The sequence below is a fragment of the Siniperca chuatsi genome, linkage group LG16, assembly GCF_020085105.1.
Source record: "Siniperca chuatsi isolate FFG_IHB_CAS linkage group LG16, ASM2008510v1, whole genome shotgun sequence".
Lineage (NCBI taxonomy): Eukaryota > Metazoa > Chordata > Actinopteri > Centrarchiformes > Sinipercidae > Siniperca > Siniperca chuatsi.
In genome coordinates this window covers 9,880,287-9,901,033 of record NC_058057.1, presented here as the reverse complement: position 1 = coordinate 9,901,033, position 20,747 = coordinate 9,880,287, and the positions used below count along the sequence as shown (strand labels likewise).

At 40.0% G+C, this 20,747-nt stretch overlaps 2 protein-coding genes across 6 annotated transcripts in view; one reads left to right on the top strand and one right to left on the bottom strand.

Annotated features, from left to right (window-relative positions):
• Window positions 1-7,897, top strand: part of LOC122863710 (kelch-like protein 29) — a 196,975-nt gene extending 189,078 nt beyond the window's left edge. For all 4 annotated transcript variants that reach the window (XM_044170450.1, XM_044170448.1, XM_044170449.1 and 1 more), the window contains 2 exons: window positions 3,559-3,703; window positions 6,463-7,897. In XM_044170450.1, coding sequence (XP_044026385.1) covers window positions 3,559-3,703; window positions 6,463-6,646 — 329 coding nt within the window. In that variant the 3' untranslated portion in view covers window positions 6,647-7,897. The remainder of the gene's footprint in view (window positions 1-3,558; window positions 3,704-6,462) is intronic.
• Window positions 7,898-8,234: 337 nt separating this feature from the next.
• The window catches only part of atad2b (ATPase family AAA domain containing 2B), a 72,608-nt gene continuing 60,095 nt past the window's right edge, over window positions 8,235-20,747 (bottom strand). For both annotated transcript variants that reach the window (XM_044170447.1, XM_044170446.1), the window contains 2 exons: window positions 16,785-16,913; window positions 8,235-11,794 (listed from right to left, as the gene is read on the bottom strand). In XM_044170447.1, the coding sequence (XP_044026382.1) occupies window positions 11,753-11,794; window positions 16,785-16,913 (171 nt within the window). In that variant the 3' untranslated portion in view covers window positions 8,235-11,752. The remainder of the gene's footprint in view (window positions 11,795-16,784; window positions 16,914-20,747) is intronic.

Below are 20,747 nucleotides of genomic sequence, written 5' to 3'. Positions count from 1 at the left end.
TCCAATTACCTTGTTGTAATCTTATCTAAGCGTCTGGCAGCAAGAACTGAAGCTTCTTTGTCCTATTTCCTCCTGCTCCCTCATGCTCTCTGGCGGGACGCAGGAAGTTGGAGAGGATACACACACCTCGTCCTCCATCTTTCGGAGGAGAATGTCGATTATTCTTTGTGTATGTTCTTCCTCCGCCTGTGACTGACCGCACATTTCCATGTCACTGTAATGCCGCGGCTTTGTGATGACGACTACTGTTTGGGAGTCTTTATCAGAGAAGGCAGTCTTATCTAGATCCGTACAGTATACAGTATTGGTATAATTGAGTGAGTTGTGATCTATTTGTGTGTGTGTGTTATCGCGGCGGTAGTGTTCCAGTTTTATAGAATCAAATATCTGCTGTGTTGATGCAGGATTCAGATAGGAAAGGATGTGAGGGAACAACAAGGTGTTTGCTTAGACAGAATCCACACATTTCATCATAGCTTTGTGTTTGGGTGTGTGTTTTCACTTGTTTGCTGTCCTTGACCTCAGCCCGAGGGGTCCCAGACTCAGTGACTAAGCTGTTTTATCAGAGTGTGAGAGGCTGCGTCAGCCCGTGTTGCCCCGCAGGCACAGCTGTACTTCTATCACCGCTGCCGTGTTAAAACCTTGTTTTGCTGTCTCCACCCCCTTCCCTTTATTCATTTTTTATGTAGAATGTGGTCAGTTGTGGATTCTTGGCTGAGTTATCTAACCTCAGAGCTGTGAAACCAGACAAAATCCATTGTGAGACTTCAAGAATAGCAAGGTCCGTCTCAGTTTTTAGCCGACACAGACTATACTTGTCCACTCTTTACCGTATCTCAATGTTGTATAAGCAGAAACGGCTCATTTTCAGTGTCAAAGGCCAGGGAATAACAGCAAAAGCAAAACAATGGAAAGATGTTGAACCCGAACAGCAGTCCTCTGAGACTCGCCAAATGAGAATGCAATATACCTGCCTGGTACTTCTCCAAGCACTCAAACCCGCTGCTTTACCGTGGGTCCACGAGAGAGTGGCAGGAAGCGATGGTGAGAGTTTCTGTGGGGAAAAAGAGAGAAAGGTTTTTCCTTTGAGAGCATCCATTTATTATTCTGCCTCAGGCGCCGAGCAGAGAGAAATGAGTGTTCTGTGTTTACGGGACCTAACACAAAACATCGTGTACACACGCTTATGCTGGCACACACACACACACACACACACACACACACACGCTCAGAAATACTGGCAGCGGCATATCAATGAGATGAGGAAGGTAAAAGAAGAAAATAAACACGTCAGGCAGAATGTGAGGAGGACCAATCAGTGGCAACTTGTTTCTCAAGGGTAGAAATGGAAGCTGACGCCTCAGATGGTTGCAGTGGTGGTTCAGATTGGATTGCAGTGTGTGTGTGTGTAAAGGACTGCAATGTGATCATATAAAATTCATATGAAACAACTGCATGAAGTAATTTAGAGGCTAAAGTTAGTTGCTAACTAATTGCTAACACACAAGTAAGATGGTGAACGTGGTAACATGGAACTTTATACCTGCTTCACATTCGCATGTTAGCATTGTCATTGCGCGCATGTTAGCATCACGACGTTAGCATTTAGTTTCACGGCATTGCTATGCGTGAGTACAGCCTCACAGATGCCTCACAGTGCATGCATGCGTTATTTCCCACACATAAACTGGTATTTATAAAAGAAGAATGTGTGCACCTCACGCATACTTCAGACCAGATGTAAACACAGTTTTGTCGAGCCAGCTGCAGGTAATATGATGAGGAGGGGATTATAAGGTGAAAGACGTAAACTTAGAGTAAAACATTGTTTGTTTATTTGCCAATTTCAATGATTGTGTTATTACTTTTGCAGTCTACACAGTGTTCTGTAAAATTATGTCAAATTTGCATTTATAAACTTAATTTTAAATTATTTACGAGTGATGGATTTTATTATTCTTTATTATTATTTTATTGCTTCCATTTCCCTGTTCATGGTCTTTTCATTTTATCCTGAATTGTGAAGCACTTAGTAAAGTCTGCTTCAATACAAGCCCTATAAATTAATCATTGATCATCCTTCTATGATGATTGAGATATCACTGCAACGATGGTTTATATGTACATGTGATGAATTAGTAGTATGGATGCTATAAATAATCACAGCTGTGCGTATTAACAGCTGTTCTGATGCTGCTGGAGACGGTGCACTTCTTTTTTGCCGTTCTTCTCGTTGACAGGTCTAAAGAGTGGTGGAGCGGGCACAAGTATCGATATGCAAACAGATGGCGTTTCTAAATCCATTTATGGCTAACTGTGGGAGTGGAAATGAGGCTTGTGCATGTGCGCCCGCTTCCACAATGATTGAGATTTATAAAGCGGAACCATGCGTACATGCAGCTTTATAAATCTGACGAACACATTGCAGATGCATATTTGTCTTTGAGCGTGAATCTACAGAGTTGTATGCATCTGGTCTTGTTGTTACAGAACATTATGAGTTGAAGTGTAGTAGCGGAAACCATAATGCAGTGCGGCTCGTTCAGAGTGTCAGTCTGAGGGGCAGCAGAAGCCCTTCTCACCTCCAGAGGCGACCTGTTAATTAAACATGTCGGACTCCTTTCAGCAGCTGGGGTAAAGGCTGAGAAAAGGGGAGGTGGTTCTGCAACACGAGAGAAGCTTTTAGGGCTTCCACTGCCATTATTAAGGCATCAGGCGTTACTCCTGCTGTTGCCTGTCTCCAATGAGGGATGTCCGTCCATTGTGGCAAAAAACTGTAAGGACGGTGGCTCACGGCCAAGTGTCTGTGCATTATTCATGCTCCTTGTAAATTGGCCAGCTGCAGTCTGCTCAAGAGAAATTGCTCTGAGTTTGAAATACACTTCTTCTTCCCACACAGCAGGGCCGCTGCATGCAAGCTGCAGGTTTCCAATGGCATCGTTCCACACAAACCACTGTTTCATTTTGTTTCCCATCACCTATAATTCTACAGCGGTGCTGCTTCAATGCCTCTGTTATCCTCATGTGCTATATACTGTATCAGATTGAATTATACAGTATGCACAGTATACAGTATCCCACCTGTTCACTCATGTACTTCCAATACATGTGCACAGTATCTTTTTCTTTTCTTTTTTTCTTTGTGAATCTATGGATGTGCCAGAGGGCGTAATGCAATTGTGAATTATTGAGACTTAGGTAACTCTTTTATATTGCTGCCAAGCCCCAACATATTTTGGAGCAGAACCCAATAAAGCCACAGTGATTTATGAACTCCGCTTTTTCACTGGTTTGCCATCCATTCAGTTTTGTTTTTTTTTCCAAAGCAATCTTGAGAATGGCACATCTGTAAAGTGATAAGGAGAATGTTGATGATGATTTTTGCATGCGGCCGGGGGACCGCAGGGGGAAAAAAAAGAAAAAAACAAATTGATGCCATTATACTGAATGGAAATTTCTGCCGTGTGTGAGAATAACATTCAAACAGTAGCTCTGTGTTTTCTTTAACAAAAATCTCTCCCCTTCTTCCCCCTCTCTCTCTCTCTCACTTATCTTTAGATAACAAATACGCCCCTGCAGTGAGTCTCAACGGTTTTATATTCATCCTGGGAGGAGCCTACGCTCGAGCCACCACTATCTACGACCCAGACAAAGGCAACATCAAGGCTGGTCCCAACATGAATCACTCTCGGCAGTTCTGCAGGTAAGAGATTATTAATGTAGCAGTGCCACATGTAAGTTATGTCCCCAGTGTAGAATTTTAAGATTTTTCTAAAGCTGAAATTGCAGGTCTGTTTTGTGTGAAGCTTCAAAAACACTCTGACATTATTACACATCCTCAAAAACATGTTTAAAAAAAAAAGCTTGTTAGTAATCTGACAGTCTCTGTGTCATAACACGGGTAAACGGTTGCACAGGGGAAATGTATTCAGGCCAATTAATTAAACTTGAACAAAGCCAGTTGTGGGCTGACATTGTTTCCAACACGCTGCATTAGGTTGTGAAACGTCTCTCTGAAAAACTGCTTTCTAATTCATAGGCTTGATTTTTAAAATTGCTTGATCAGTAACGTTGCTATCTGTCATGCTGAGAGAAATAAGACACATCCGTTCAAACAGCAGAGACTCGGCTTGATTTAATCAACTTTCTTTCAAAGCACTCTATTTTATCCTGTGTTAATACGAATGACGTTCGAGTCATTTGTATTTTTTTGCACACAGTTAGGTGAGTGTAATGTTTGTGTTCTAAGCAAACCAAGAAACGGCAGTCCACGGCTGTAACCATTTGTGGACACATAATGGCTGATAAAGGGAGATAAATGAAAATGAATAACAGTAGGATCACATCCTAATATCCCAGTCAGCTCGAGCCACCGAGGTGTGCAGTTTGCTGGATAATGAACCCACTGTTTTCTGGGCCCGAGCCCTTTTTTTTTTTTTTTTTTGCAGAAGCTGAGAAAGAAAGAAGCATGCACAAAATACATTTGGGAAGCAATTACAGACAGTGATCTTATGTGCAGAATGTATACCATAAATCATGTTGTCAGAGTTATTGATAAGCTGCACCAGCACACGCCAGGCAGCTGTTCTGCTACATTTAACTAAGGCTGACACGAGAGAGGATGAGATGCGGGGAAGGAGGGAGAACAACAAACACACAGAGCTGCCAGAAGAGAAACACACGAACACTCAGAAACAGCACTATCTGTAGTGCATGCCCCTGCGTAGAAGATGAAGTCTAGCAGGTCATCATGCAGGAGAGCTGATATTCTCCCCTCGCTGCATCTGGCCCTCTGCAGACCTGCACCTCCCCTCTGTTTATCAGGACGAGCAGCTCCAGGCTTTGCCCTGCGCTCTCTCCATTTTGGATCAGCTGTGCTTTCTCTCTGAGTAGATTTAGGCTTTATGTAATAATCTTTTTTAGTCCCAACAGTGTTGTGAATTTGTGCAATAGGACTGCATGTTGTTCGCTCTGTGTGTATGCGTGTGTGTGTGTGTGTGTTTGAGCATGCACCTTATGTAAATGCAGATCGTTCCAAACCCCAATAGGAGTACAAAGCCCTAATCAGCTTACAGCCCAAGTTTTAATCCTCTTCGCACACAAACTCCTGTTTCTGTTTCTCATATCAAATGAGCACATTTGTACAGATATTTGCTTTTTCATTCATTTTCTCTCTCGCCCTCAAGAGGGAACGTAATATGTGTTGTTTTTTATCCCCTACCTTACAAAGTAGCCTTGTTAGGCATGTCGAGAGCACGTGAGTGATGTCAAACAATCTCAGGCGTGGCCCCCAGCACGACAATCAGCATGTGGAGACGTTGTCTTCTGTCTTGCTTTGTTGTCTGATCACAATTAACAATAAGTGCAATATTCCTGCTGCTGAGAGTCATAGATATCTAATATCAAAGCCACATTAGCTCACACTTGCTTTCACCTGCTTATCTTCCTGACACTGATTATCTAATTATTACTTGTTCCTAACAGTCAGTAATTTTAATGTGAAGCATCAGCAATAGGGTGTTAATGTTGGGTTAGCATAAGCAGTAACTTAATACAGCTCTGATACAGCTGTAGAGAGTGTAGAGAGAGTGAACAGTTAACAATGAGATAAAATTACAAACAGTAACACTGGATTACAAGCATGCATTGTTTCTTGTGAATCCCTCATGTGTAGGTAGGTAGGTAATTTGAATCCAGAGTGGGAATGGCGGACTCCGCCACTAACAATAAAAACTACTCTATAGAGAGGTAATTAAACAATGTAAATACATTGAATATTGCTGAAAAAATGCCGACCATAAATATAAAAAACACGGTTGGATTTAATGAAAAATCTTAAAGGAATAGTTTGCCAGAAAATGAATATGCATATTTCTCTAAAAGTCAGAGTTAGATGAGAAGATTGAAACCACTCATGTTTTACTGTAAAGCAGCGGCAAGTTAGCTTAGCTTAGAGGAAAACAGCTAGCCTGGCTTTTTCAAATGGTAACAGAATCCGCGTAGCAGCACCTCTATTGCTCAATCATTAACTCGTGTCTTGTTTGTATCTTTGCCGCGAACTGTAACTTCCTGGAATTTCCACTGGTTGTCAGACAAAGTTTGAGAAAGTTTTAACAAATTAAACGAAATATAATGTGTTAATTAGTGAGCTGTAGAGGTGCTGGTAGGCAGATTTTGTTACTGTTTCACAGAGCCAGGCTAGCTGTTTCCCCCAGTTTAGAGTCTTTGTGCTAAGCTAAGCTAAGCTAAGTGGTTACTGGCTTTATATTTAAACAGATATGAAAGTGGTATCAATCTTCTCATTTAAGTCTAAAGTTTTATCTAAGTCCCACACTGTATATACCTTTATCTTAACATAATTTCTATTACAATATATGTTGTTTTTTTTTGTTTTTTTACCTAGTTACATAACTTATCAGGAAGATAACTGAACAAAACAAAATGCTGTGTCTGCCTTTGCAGCGCTGTGATCCTGGATGGGAAGATCTATGCGACAGGAGGCATCGTGAGCAGCGAGGGTCCAGCCCTCAGCAACATGGAGACCTTCGACCCTTGCACCAACACTTGGACGCTCCTGCAGTCGCTGCCCTGCCCGCTCTTCAGACACGGCTGTGTGGTCATCAAGAAGTACATTCAGAGCGGCTGAGGGTGGCTCGGACATGATCACACTGGGTAGAGGCCAAACACCAGCTGAGCTCGGTTGTGGGTCGATGTGCGACGGCAGCTTAGGGCTGGGCCGGTCGGTCAGTGACCTCTGGACTTGATGCCAGCATCCATCCACCCTGTTACCTGTCCCACCCCCCAAAAAGCCCTGTGCAGAATGTACTCATGTTCAACTACTCAGCCATGTCAGGTGACGATGCCTAACCTCCAGTACTGTATGTGTCATGGTAGTAGTTCATCTTCTCATCCAACAGGCACAGGGACCCTCTTAGTAAATTACAAACTCTTTGGTTTTCATCATTGTATAAGTTCTGTCCATATCTCTGTAACCTCACCACCTCTCTATTTCTTTACTATACTGACTCAGCGCAGTGAAAGCCATTGCAGGTTGAGATTTTTGTCCCTTTTTGAGAATTATGTTTGACAGGTATAGGTTTCATTCATTAGAGAGCAGTTTCTTTGTGGTGTATGGACAATTTTTAGTAGTGACATCTACAGGACAGGAGGAAAAGTGAAGGAAAGAAATCCACTTACTGTTTTCCTCTTTATCAGTGGATTTGACGAGTTTCTTCTCTCTCCACCTTATCAGGAAGTGATATTCCTACTGTGAGTGTGGATTTATGGGGTAATTTTGAACTGTGTGTAACCCGGTTCTTTTAATGACTTGCTAAACGTAGGAAAAACCATAAAATCTGGGTCAGGTAGGGTTTAAAAATATAGAAAATCATTTTTTCTTGGTTCTTGTGCAATTCCAGCTTGATTGAGATATCATCTGGAGGGTGAGTGGCCTGTTTTTTTTCCCCCTTGATTCATACTGTCTTGCTCTCCGGAACAAAGACAGCACTACATTTAGAGAGAGAGAGAGGGAATTCTTCCTACCGTTGACATCTGTTCAGATATTCAAGTTGGGACAGTTCCTCCGGAAAAAAGCACAATGACCACCTGTGACTGTTATCATAAAAGTTATCCGTTGATCCATGTTTTAGGTCTTTCATCAGTTTCCCCCACCTTTGTTTTATACAATGTATTTCATTGCAACCCAAAAATGATGGGTTGGTATTCTGTAAATACAGGAAGGAAATATGTATATTTTACTGAAGGCAATTCTGTATAAATGTTTTTAGGAAAAAAAAACTGATAGGTTGAATTCAAAATGGTATGTCTGTAAATCTGTACCCAAAATGGAGAAATTAACAGTTATTATTGAAACCTAATACATATACCAGAACATGAACACATTGTCGAGTCTTTTTTTTTTGGTATAATGAATCAAGGTAATAGTAAAGTATTGTTTTTGTCAAAGAGAAGTGCTCTACTCATTACAGGTAAGTTGCTTGTTCACATCCCAAAGTACGGGCTTCTAATGTGCTTTTACTACAGAACATGGGTGTAAAGTAAATTTTGGCATATAAGAATACCAAGGTGTGATTTTTGAAAAGGAGATGCAACTAAACAGCTTCACAAATTTGTTTTCAAAATAATGCACTGTACATTTCTACAGGTTATCTGAAACTACAAGTGTGTATTTCCCATTTGTCTGAATTCGCAGTAAGAAAAAAACACTTGAAATGTACAGTTTGCACCTTTTTATTCAAGTATATCACAGCAGTTTATTTGAGAAATACAGTAAAGTTTCATTTCGAATATAACTTACACTAAAGTAACAATTGTGAACATGTGTGTTAAATACACAAACGAACAGAATTGACAAAGCTATGGAAAGTCTTGACTAAATTAACTGAAAAAGTAGGGAAGAACAATAATTCGGGATAGAACAAACCTTTTCTTTCTGCATACTGGACTAAGTAGTCTCAACTACCAGACAAAAATTGGTTGTTAGTCCAAACTGGCTACAATTTATAATAAGAAAGGAAGATCACAATGTATGACATTTAACTACCCATATTTTATTTCCATATGTGTATCTAAATTCATAAAAAATAACTCTTTTGGCAGAAAGTGGAGACAAAGTGAACAACATGAAAAGAAAGTCTGGTCCTGTTCTCTTCCTGGGATGTACTAGACTGACACTACGTTTTCTTTAAATATCAGTTCTGTCCTAATGTAAGTCTCTTCCAGTATGCCACAGTCTGTAAACCACTTCAACAAAGAAAACACCAGGACAATGAAATAAATAGAAACGTTGAAAGGGCATGTTGTCGCATGTTGAACCTGAGAGACCTGTAAACCCTTTATTCCCCCGTACACGCCAAATAAACGCGCTACACAAACGCTACGCAAGTCAGAAAAACTGTTAAAAATGAACGTGATACTTCCCGATTTATTAAATTCTGAACGTACAAAAAGACAATTTACTGAATATTAGGTGTAAAATGTGTTTAATAATAAATAATCAGAATTCATGAGATGAAACTCTGCAACAACAAAAAAAAACTGAATTTGGAAAAAAGGCGATTTTTAAAGAGGCAGAAAATGCTCTCTATAGCTTCTAAGGTATGGGGTGATAATATGAAAGAGGAGCAGATCTAGGATTATCTCCTCTGTGTCAAGGTACAGTAGAAATTAAGAGAACCTGAAACTAAAGCATAAAATATACAATCCATGACATATCCTTAAAATTTATGCAATCATCATCTGGCTCAAATGCAAACATACATAACAATTGGAGAGATATAAACACCTCTTGGATTACTGCAGTAGCTGGGGTTGCTCTGATCTGATCTGGTACCTTAGATGGTACTATAGATGTTGTAACAGTATTTCGGGGGGGGGGGGGATAAATACTGTTTTTGTACCCAGTAAACAGTTTTCGCATTAAAATAAATTAAGCTGAGGTAGCGTTGGTTTTTCTCTCTGCAGTAGTCCAAGTGCTAACCTGTCATTGCCAGTTTGCATATGGTCTTTGCGTTTGTCACCTAGAATCCGAGAAAAGGCAGAGGTGAGCTGGGGTCAGAGTTGCACCAAGAGGTTTGAGGATTGGATAAGAGTGCTTTGAGAGAAAGAGGAGGGCCTTCTCCAGTCTACACCTGCTCAAAATATGGCATCTCCAAAACCGTGAAAATGCCACGAAAACCTTATAAAGCTTCAGTAAATACCTTAATTTACTGCAGTCAGAAAACATATACTGTGTTGGCCACAGATAAGAATCCAGCGTCTCTTGTCTGGTGTTGAGAAAAACAGAATGAAATAAATCCATAAAGTTGGTACACATATTTGAAGGGAGAAAAAAAAAATGTATGTAATGCTTTATACACCTTAGTGACGGGCACTGCCTAGAATGGCCTTGTTCATTGTGGATTCACAACCTATGCGAAAACAATCTCAACTCAAGCAAAGCATCTTATAAAAAAAACATAAAAAATAATGATCAAATACACAACATAATACATAGGTTGTTATGACCATCTAATAGAACATTTTCATAGTTGAAACAGAATTCCTGTGAACAGGCACCATTATGTCAGCACCTTTTGGGGGAATGGGATAACACTTGGCACAATAAATAATTTGACTCGCATCAACATTTTTTGCATATGAAAAACTGAAGAAAGCTGGTGTTGTCATCCTCTTCTTACACCTGCTGTCTGCTCAGGTGGAAACTGACCTCCCCAACAGGTCTGGGTTTAACAGGGCATGAATACATTTAAATATCGTAATATTTTCAGTGCTAGAGACGTATCTGACCAGACACTGACACAGCCACAGAAGTATCATTAAAAACTCCTTTTGTATTCCTCTGATTTTCAAATGTTGTCAATTACTTTTTCGGCCCAGGTTGGAGATGTATAACCTAGATATGTTTTTAAACAACCTAATAGGATTGAGATATATATTTTTTTTGCTTCACTGTGACCTCAGTGGTTAGGATCCACCCCAACTTGGAGCCTGTTCATTGTCACAAGAAGTAAATAAAAAATACTGCCAAAGATATCAGTTTCATTAGAGGGTTTTAAATAAGGCACACACTAGGCAGTGCAAACTCTAGACGTATTCCAATTTGTACTGCTTCCAGTTCCTCAGCCGGGGTGTCGGTAGGAAAATCAACAGGCGGACACAGCTTGGGCGGAAGGGAAAACATTCAGACTGTGAATGTAGTCAGGAGGGAGTTCAGCTACCACAAACTATTTAGGACATGACAATCTGCTAAGACTGGGAACGCCAGAGGTGGTCTATGAGCGAATGTTTTGAGTGAGGTGGTTGTACAGCTGACCAACAGGCGACGCTTGTTCACCAGTAACTCTGAAACAAACACTGAGGGGGCTAACAGCTTTCCACACCTGATGACCACTGTAATGAAGGACATAATTGGTTCTTGTCCTGCTGTGCTAACCTCATCGAGCTTGTGTTCTTCTTTGTAAACTATTGTTGATGGTGGCTCAGATATTGAACTAATAAAGTAGCTAAAATGGCAGAAAAAATGAGCCGCATAATAGCATGGTAACAACTGGCCTATGATGAAGCTTTCCTCTCGAGGGCAAGATGAGCTCAGCATTGTAGTTCAGTGATTCAGAACATTAGCTGTCCTCATCTCCTAGCGGCACTCTCCATTCACACTTCTGCTGGTGAGGATCTGAGTGAGTGTGTGCATTTCTGGTGGGTGTTTGTAGAAATACATGCATACCGAAGTGTCAGGGTGCATGTGAGGGTGTATGCACAGCCTGCTCTGGAGAGAAGCGGCCAGGTTTCAATATGACATCACCAGATCTGTTGGTTTTGCTAGTCATCCAAGTTAAGAAGTAATCCCAAGAGCAGCATGGATAAAAGTTAGGATAGCACCCGAGTAGCACCAGGGTTGCCCGTCACCATTGGTGTGTGTGTGTGTGTGTGTGTGTGTGTGTGTGTGTGTGTGTGTGAGACTGACACACCTCCAGGAGTTTGGTTGTGTAGAATGGGTCTGGATCTGGCCAGGTTCCTGAGACGATAGCACCATTGAATGTCTCTGCCCTCAACCTCGTCCTCGTTGTACGTCCCTCCCAGCTAGAGGAGGACGCTGGATTTTCTGTGTGTGTGTGTGTGTTTTGTGTTGAGGGCTGGACTCAGAAGCTCCTTCACTCTCTCTCACTCAGTTTGTGTGTGTCTTTGTGGTCCCAGGCTGTTCAGGATCTACCTGATAGGTATTCTGTCCATCTCACAGGAATGTATCAAAATGCTGGATTCTCTCCTCCATCTCCTGCGCCACAAACAGAGAGAGACACACACAAACACATACTGCTTAGTTTCAACCGACATAGCAAACTCGAATGTGTGTACAAAGCATCTGTGCACCGCACTTTCAATATTACTTGGAAATTTCCCACAGCAAACACCAGCTTTCACCATGATAAATGATGTAAAATGAAGCAAAGCTGTGCTGGAATGACACAGGCGATTTTTCTCAGCATGAAAACAGCGGAGTTTGATACTGACTAAATCTGAACAGAGCCGGAGGAAGAGAGATGGATGTTAGCCTGCAATAGACCGTGATTAATGCCTTGAAGATGTTACACTGTGTGTGTTCTCTCATCTGAATGGCTGAGTCAGTGCGACAGACGCTGCTACAAGATACCAATTTCAACATCTACAACAAAAGTTAAAAACTATCAACTTTACAGTAAAGTAAGTTATTTCACACTTCAAAAGAGAAGTTAACTTTTTCAGGGAGATGTACTCCTCCTCCACTAAAAACTTTGCATTTCACACCAACGTGGCAAAATTATAATTACGCAAATGGCTGTGCGTAATTATCAACTATTTGCAGATACTACAAACTGCTTTTTTTTTTTTTAGCTAAGAAGTACACAACACTGAGTGCTGTACTGTCTTTAATGTAAAATCACTGGAAACCATTTGTGATGCCTTCTAAATTCTTCTATAGCGAAGACAAAAAAGGGCATCCTTTTAAAGTGGCGCCCAGACAAAGATCATTAAAGCTGCAACGATTGGTCAATCCTTTGATTATTTGATCTTGATAATTGATTAAATGTTTAAGTCATTTTTAAATAAAAATCACTAGTTCCAACTTGACTGTAACAATATATTGAATATATTTAGGTTTTGGACTGTTAGTTGGACCAAACAAGCAAACTGAATGTGTCATGTGGACTTTTGGAAATTGTGACTGGCATTTATTTATTTATTTTTACTATTTAATGATATTTTAGAGACCAAAAAGGTAAATCAAGTAAATAACAGATACTTGCAGCCCTAAAGATCATCAGATTTTACATTCTTAGCTGATTTAGTGGGGCTATCCAAATAAGTCATTGTCTGTATCTTGAATGTTTGGACTGATAGAAAAGTCAAAGTGAATGCCATGTTGATGCAGACTTTTCATGGCTGCAAAATGGCATTGAATTCACAAGCCACCTTCTGATGATGAATACCTTTCATAATCCTCTCATGCCCACAAAACAATGTTCAAATGGTGCCTCTGTTAAACAAAACTAAGAGTCCACAGTGGATGGCTGTTCTTTTGACAACTATGCCCAACATATCTCGCAATTTATTCTGAATCGATTTAAAAAAAGGTCACAGGACTGATGCTATTCTGCGTGTGATTCTAACTTCCCTTCCAACTACACTTATAACATCAATTAAGCACTTACTCACACCCCAACAACGATCAGCACCAGGTAACACAAGCTGTAAAACCCGATGAAGGTATTAAAAGTGAAGTTAACGTGCAACTGAATAAAAAAAGACACTAATTTAGAACATTCCCTGAAAGCTTCAGCTCATCAGGCACAGCCTATGTTTAGACACATATATGCTTTTAACACCTGTCTGTTTGCCGTGTCTCACTGTACACCCACACACCAAAGCGCAAATAAGCTCTTCGCTGCCTTAACGCTTTGCACCTCTGTGATGTCGAGTCTATCTGCCTGAAGGCCTATCACCTTGTCATCCCAAAAACACAGCAGACAATCTAACAAGCCTCCGCAGAACCCTCTCACTTATCTACTCGGTCTCACAAACTTAGGCCTGTAGTTCTCTCTTCCTAGCATGAGTGGAAGTCGACCAGCATGGCAAGAAGGTTTAATTTGTGTGTCACTCAATAGATACAACATGGCAGAATTGCAGATTTAGGAGTTTAATTTCCCAATGGGGCCATCAATACTATGCTTTTAAAAGAAAAAAAAAATCCAGCATTGCATGCTCTTCACTGTTAAGATGTCATCAGTTTGGGATGTTCAATGCATTTATGACAAAGATGTTACTTTGGTGTACCCCCTTTCTTTGAACCTGTCTTATCTACTTCCACCTCAGTTACTGATTTCCTCTATTTCCCAGATCAAATTTTCTACAACCCCTGGGAGAACAGGGTTCACAGTCTGAGGTGTGTATGTTTAGGTTAGGAAAGCAAAAAACAACAACAGTGTAAGTTTTTTTTTTTTTCACAACTGAAAAAAGTGAGAGTTGAGAGAGAACAATTTAGGTTATTGTGCCTGGATGAAGGTGTTGTTTCACAAGCTACTGACAACAGATTCACAATGATGAAAGCTTGGGCTGCATTGCATTCTGTTCACAGAGGCTACTGTCAATGGAGAAAACTGATTTCTCTGCCTATTTTATGATGGTTTTATCTTTGTATGACTATTCAACATTGGTACAAAATGTCTTGACAGAAGATCTCAAAAGAAGCCCTAGCCTGAAATCAAAGGCAGATGTTTATCATTAATGATTTACACCAAATAGCTTTACATGTCATAAAGTCACGTCATCTACATTTTACCGCCTATCTGCAGGAATAAGACGATAAAATAACTAAATCGACAATTTTGTTATCGACACTGCTCCTGATCTTGCTTTCGGTAAACAAGTAAGCCAAAAAAGTTATATTAAATGACCTGAACGCCACAATCCTCAGCAGCAAACATACAAATAAGCAGAGAAATAACAAACCCTTATGATGATCAGCTAACTCGACCAGAGGCATGCACAGCTCTGGGACCGCACAGATTCTGGTTAAAGGTCAAAGGCTCTTACAAAGTCTTAAATTGCTGTCTGAGACACAGGCAAAATGTAATACAAGGCCTAGGGCAATATGAACGCTAATTTGTAGATAGAACATAGTTGGTGTGGTATTGTGTACAGAGCAGAGATGGTCCCTCTGGCTTTAACTGGATGCAGAGTGCAGTCCACTCCATCTGCTGAAAGGTCAGCTCTTCTGTAAGACTGAGACAAGCCATACCCAGAGGAGGACGGGGGCGGGTAAAGGAGACAAATGTATGGACACGCTCCATTTCACTCGTCTCTACAACGTAGACACAAACACCAGTGCAGAGTGCAACATTAAGTGAAGAGTATCAACCCTGCATACGTGTGTGTATGTGCGCATGTTTTTGCATTCTCTAGGGAGGAACAAGGAGATGACCTATTGTGGAGTCGAGATGTGTCGAAAACACAGGCAAACAAAACACATGCCAAACGAGCTGACATTTCTGCTCTGGAAACACCAATTTAGGCTGGCAGTATGAAATGAATCCAGACGTGTACCCTCCCCTCCTCCACCAGCCGGCCTGTGGACAGGCCGCACCACCTGGCTGACTGCTCTCTCCCTCTCTCTGACATCCTGACAGCCGGTTCTGGCTACCAGCACCAGGACACTGCCATTCCTGGCCCGCTGTCTGCACTGACATCCTACACCAGATGGGATTGTGGAAAAAGATACAGTGGCTCTTTCTGTATGGAACATTGTCAAGAGATTAAACATGAAAATAGAAAAATAAATTAACTTATTTTAAGGGTCTATTTGTTAACCCTTACTCACAGTATGCAAGAAATGTATTGTTTGTTTCAATTTCCAAAGAAACTAAGCCTATTTGAAATTCTTATTCCTCCTTTTAGACAACAAAAGCTAAATGACAGATTTTAAGACATAGAATAAATTTGAACTCCACCAAAAAAAAGAGCATTGTGTGGAATATAAGGTTCTTTTATGAATCGTTTTGGAGTCCATCTCCCGGAACTCACTTATATCTGCATGTCTCTCTCACACACACATACTGAACGCAATCTTTTACACTTGTTTACTCACTTAGAGTCCTCACTGGATCCTATTCTGAAGCAAATACAACTCTGATAAAAAATATATATATATAAATAAAAAATAAATCCTTAAATTCAACCCTGATATTGATTTACCATTACTGCTCAGCTCCATTTCTATGGTGGGTATCCATCCTCCAATAGCTGTGCCTAGCTGTGGTTTTTGTCATGATGCCTGTAACTTCCAGACACTAATCCCCATTTCAGCCTGTCATAGTGTGTGTGGATGTCTATATCTCACCTCTCAAAAGAGACACTGTGCATGAAACATGTCTTCTCAGATATCATCTGCATAATGCCTGGAATGTTATTAGTTCAATAAATGTTACCAGTTGTTTAGAACCTCACTGTCAAAATGGCAAACATGTGACTTGGCATCATGAATGAGTTACTTGGACAGAGTTATTCTGCTTGTATGTCAAATCTGCAGCACCAAAAAAAGACAAAGCCAGAAAATACATATTTATCCTCAGCTATCTTCTCTAGGCCATTTTGCTTCAATAAAGCTCAGCAGAACTACTACTGTCTTTTGTATTGCACACAAAAGATGCAACAGAAGTCTCACATTCATTTCACAACTGAATTTGCTTTGTTCACATATTCTCTTAGAAGCTTAAACCTCCTTGCTGGTTAGCTAACAACAAGGTGTTGGGGCAACCATTGTGTGGTGAGAAGATCAGAGGTTTGAATCACGTAACAATGTCTCACAAAGGGCTGTAACTAACAATTCTTTTCACTATCAATTAATCTGCTGATTATTTTCTCGATTAATCAATTAATTGTTTAATCTATATCATGTCTTAGAATATTGAAAAAATGTCTAAGTTAATATATTTGAATGGCTTGATCTTGCCCAACTAACAGTCAAAAACCTGAAAATATTGAATTAGAATTAGACAAAAACAGAAAATTCACATTTGAGAAGCTGAAAACAGGGACTTGAAAACCATTAGCATTGTTGCTGATATGTGTTCTGTCAATCAACTGATCAATTAATCGACTTTCAGCCCTAGTCTCAATTTCATTGTATTATGTGATGTTATGCTATTATTATTATCATTTTAATATAACTAAGGAATTTTGTGCAGTAAAAGGCACTTTAGAAAGGCTAGCCCTGAATGTGTGTTTCTGACCTCCAGTAGCTGGGTCTTTTCGTACTCTCTGCGGTGCTGGTAGATACACTGACTGAGAAGGGAGTACAGTCTCTCCAGCTGCTCCACGCTGTAGCCCTCACTCTTCTTCACCACCACATCCAGTAGAGCCTGAGGGGGATGATACAAACAAATACATTACAAATAAAGTATTAAAGACTTATTTACTCATAAAAACTTCTCAAAGACACACAATATATATTATCATTAATATCCATAAACAATAATGAGAGAAACAAACAGACAGATCATACAGTGCTGAATAACTGGTCACACAAGCTAAGCGCTGATGTTGGTGCATGGAGATGAAGGAGGTCAGCTGTATTCAAAAGCAATTAAAATCAGAGTGACAGCTAATTAAGGCTAATCATAATTAGAACAGAGTTTACATTTCACTGCTACTTTAATTAAAACATTCTGGACAGTCAAAGGCCCTTTTAATTGACCGGTTCCTCACATTTTACCCTAGCAAGTCTGTGTGTATATGAGTGTCTATGTAAACACAGGGCTCATCAGAATGCATGGACTGAAACAGCAAAGGCACAATAATTAAAGTTACCATCACACTGACACAAGGCAAACAGCGAAGCCTCAACAGAAATGAAATGGTGCGTATGTGTGTGTGTGTACATGAGAGACAGTGTCCATGTGTTAAACACATAAAACCAAGGCAATGTCAAGATTAATAAGACATGGATGTTTGTCAAAGCCTCTCATCAGTGAACGTCGGAGAGATAATTACAGTGAGCAAAAGAAAAATTACAGAGACAAAAAGGTTAGCATTGTATTAATCACTATACTCCATCTGACTATGATTTCTCTTTAAATGACAGAACAGTTGTCTTGATTAAAGTAACAGACTACGGCTTCACATCAACAAAAACTTCAGTAGAAACTTAATCCCAAGACAGACTTAACTCATGACCAGGAATTTGACCTTGACAGCAAGGCTTCACTTTGTTAGGATGTTTTTACTTTTCAGCACAGACACCTCTAATGGAGTTACGGAAAAGTGAATTTCAAACACAAGTTGCCCTTGGGATCCACCATGACCGCTAGCATTTCAGCTGTTTCCCCAAACCTCTCAACTGAAATATTATGAACATTATGGATACGCCGCCACCTGGGTCCACAATGCCATGTTTAGGTGTTCAGTGTATGAGCTTTATAATTGGTTGCCAAAATGTTAAGCAGCACTGACTATGGGTCCCAGAAGGTCTGCTAGGACAAGCATCATGTTCTTCAACTATTTTTTCATCTACCCACTACACATCTACCCTCTACACTATGTTGACAGTAAAAGTAATGGGTGACAGGCGAGATTAGTAGGCCTTGTCAGAGGTCCACATTCTTAAGAGTACTTTCTTGTTTTAGATTTTTTAGTTCACATCACAGAAACCCATTACAACCCTGTAAAAATAATTCTTCCCCACACTAAGCACCACAGTAGTAAGAGAGAGAAATGACACCTGTTACAGGATTAGACACTTATTAGCTATTTAACTCTTAAGGCAATGAGACGTTTTTCTGCGCTGCTTTTTCAACATTTATTTATGATGCCATTATCTACATAAATGTTTTAAGGTTTTGCATTTTGAATAGCAGATTAACTTAAAGTGGTCATACTATGCTCATTTTCAGGATCATAATTTTATTTTGGGGTTGTACCAGAATAGGTTTACATGGTTTAATTTTCAAAACACACCATATTTTTCTCATACTGCACATTGCTGCAGCACCTCTTTTCACCCTGTGTCTTGAACGCTCCATTTTAGCTACCGAGTGAGGCATTATGGAAGTAAAGGCTGGACTACAATCGAGCTGTTTTCAGGCAGTTCAGGAGCAGTGGGAGGATAACTTTGGGTGGACTTTGAGCTTTTTCACTTTGCAAACCTATTACACGCACAAAAAAAAAAAAAAGATATAACATAATAAAGGAAAGGGAAAAAGCCAAAAAGCATAATATGACCACTTTAAGTTAAGGAGGAGAAAGAAGAAAACTTTTCAAATCTCTCTTGTATTCTGTCACTGAAAACAAGTTTCATTTTCCATACTTTCTCTGCTTGACTTCCAGTAGATGCTTATCATACTGAACTCAATTGCCTGGAAACATGACTTTGAGTAGATAATACCTTTCAAAAATCCACACTTCCATAGCTTAATCTGGCCGTGTAGGAGGATTCACTGGTAATATGTCTTTGACATAAAAACCTACACCTGGCCAATCTAATAACTATAGGTCCCTTGACAAATAAAGTGTGCATACAGAAGCTAAGAACATTAGTAATTTCTCTAATATTATAATATTATTATTATATATAATATTATATAATATAATTCATGTGTGGTAGTGATAATCAACCCTTTGATGAAGATAATTGTCACAGCTGCCTTAAAAAAGTGCTGTCAGCTACTCTATATTGAGCATATTTTATTGGATTCTTTTTGTGCTTTTTATATAGTAACTCTGGTCAAACATCAAGGGAGTTCTCAGGTTTCATAGGTTTCATCCCAGCCATGAGAACTCATAAGAGAGGACCAAACGGAGCACATCACGGTGAGATGCCAATTTTAACAACACATGCATAAAACCTTTAATTAGCACCATTACAACCCATCTCACATATGTGTGATAATGTGAAGTTATCTGTAAGACACTGCTCCGACCTTCCTTTCATCCAACTGCCACTGCATTCCTTTCTATTTAACATTACTTTTCTCATCTCTTGCATAAAGTGCATTTCTCTACTTTATAGTGCACCTTCTCTCCTTTATAGTGCATCTTCTCACTTCCCACCTATTTCAATGTTTCATAGCCCTCCTCACGTCTTCTTCAACCCCATTTTTTCAGACACTTCTTCCTCCTCCTCCTCGCTTCCAATGTATTTGCCTTTTCATTCTCTTCTTGTTTGTGTCTTTCCTTCCTTGTTCCTTCACTCTTCATCCCCTCAATTTATTCTCCTCTTACTGTTAGCCAGCTGATTGCAGCAGTGTACTTCCCAGCCTTTGTCAGCTTGATCAGGATGTCTGTGACAGTGTGGGGTAAATGGTGTGAGTGTGTCTTACACAGGCTCAGTGATTGAGTGAACTCACTGCACACAAAAGGGGCAGTAATCCCATGCGTTAAAGACTGCTACTGACATGGACCATTTAACCTCACCCCCTCTAAACTCCCTGTTCCATCTTCCCCTCCCCATCTTTACACACGTCCCTTTCTTTACTCACAACTCCATCTATCCCCATGCTTCTTAAAACCACAGATGGAGCTAAGAGAGCTAGGGATGACTGTGGCTTGGGGGAACAAAGCAGAATAATGGTATATGGAGTTATGTTAGTGCCAAAATTCTGCCTGCGAAAGAGGGTTTTAACAGGTGTTAACTACCAGGATTTATTCCAACACAATGACTAATAATTACTGGATTCATGTTCACGTCTGGTAATTTGTGCAGAATTCTGAATGGACAATTACACAATTTAAATTACATTTACCAAAATCAAAATGCTAATGCAAAACAACACACGCTAAATACTTGCTAAATATTGAGAAAATATAAGTGGAACAAACCAGAAGTGATTCATGCCACTGGATTCAGGCTAGAGGCAGGAACCACACTTCATCACACAGTGTTGCAGCTCTGGTATTTAACCCCTGACCTATGAACCAGATGAAATGTCAATTCTAGTCACACCATCAACCCCATGCACATGCATGCCGATACTTCTCATATTCCTCGTGCCCTCCGAGTTAAGATCACTGGGCGACAATATAACCATCACTGGGTCTAGCCTACCGTTTCAAACTATTTATGCTGCTCTTCTGACACCAGGTTCTCAAATTTGGGCTCTGTGCCTTGATTTGAAACATCTACATCAGTCAACATGGATTCTGTGTGTTATACAGCACATATTAATAAATGTATAAATGTCACCTGTGAAATTTAACAC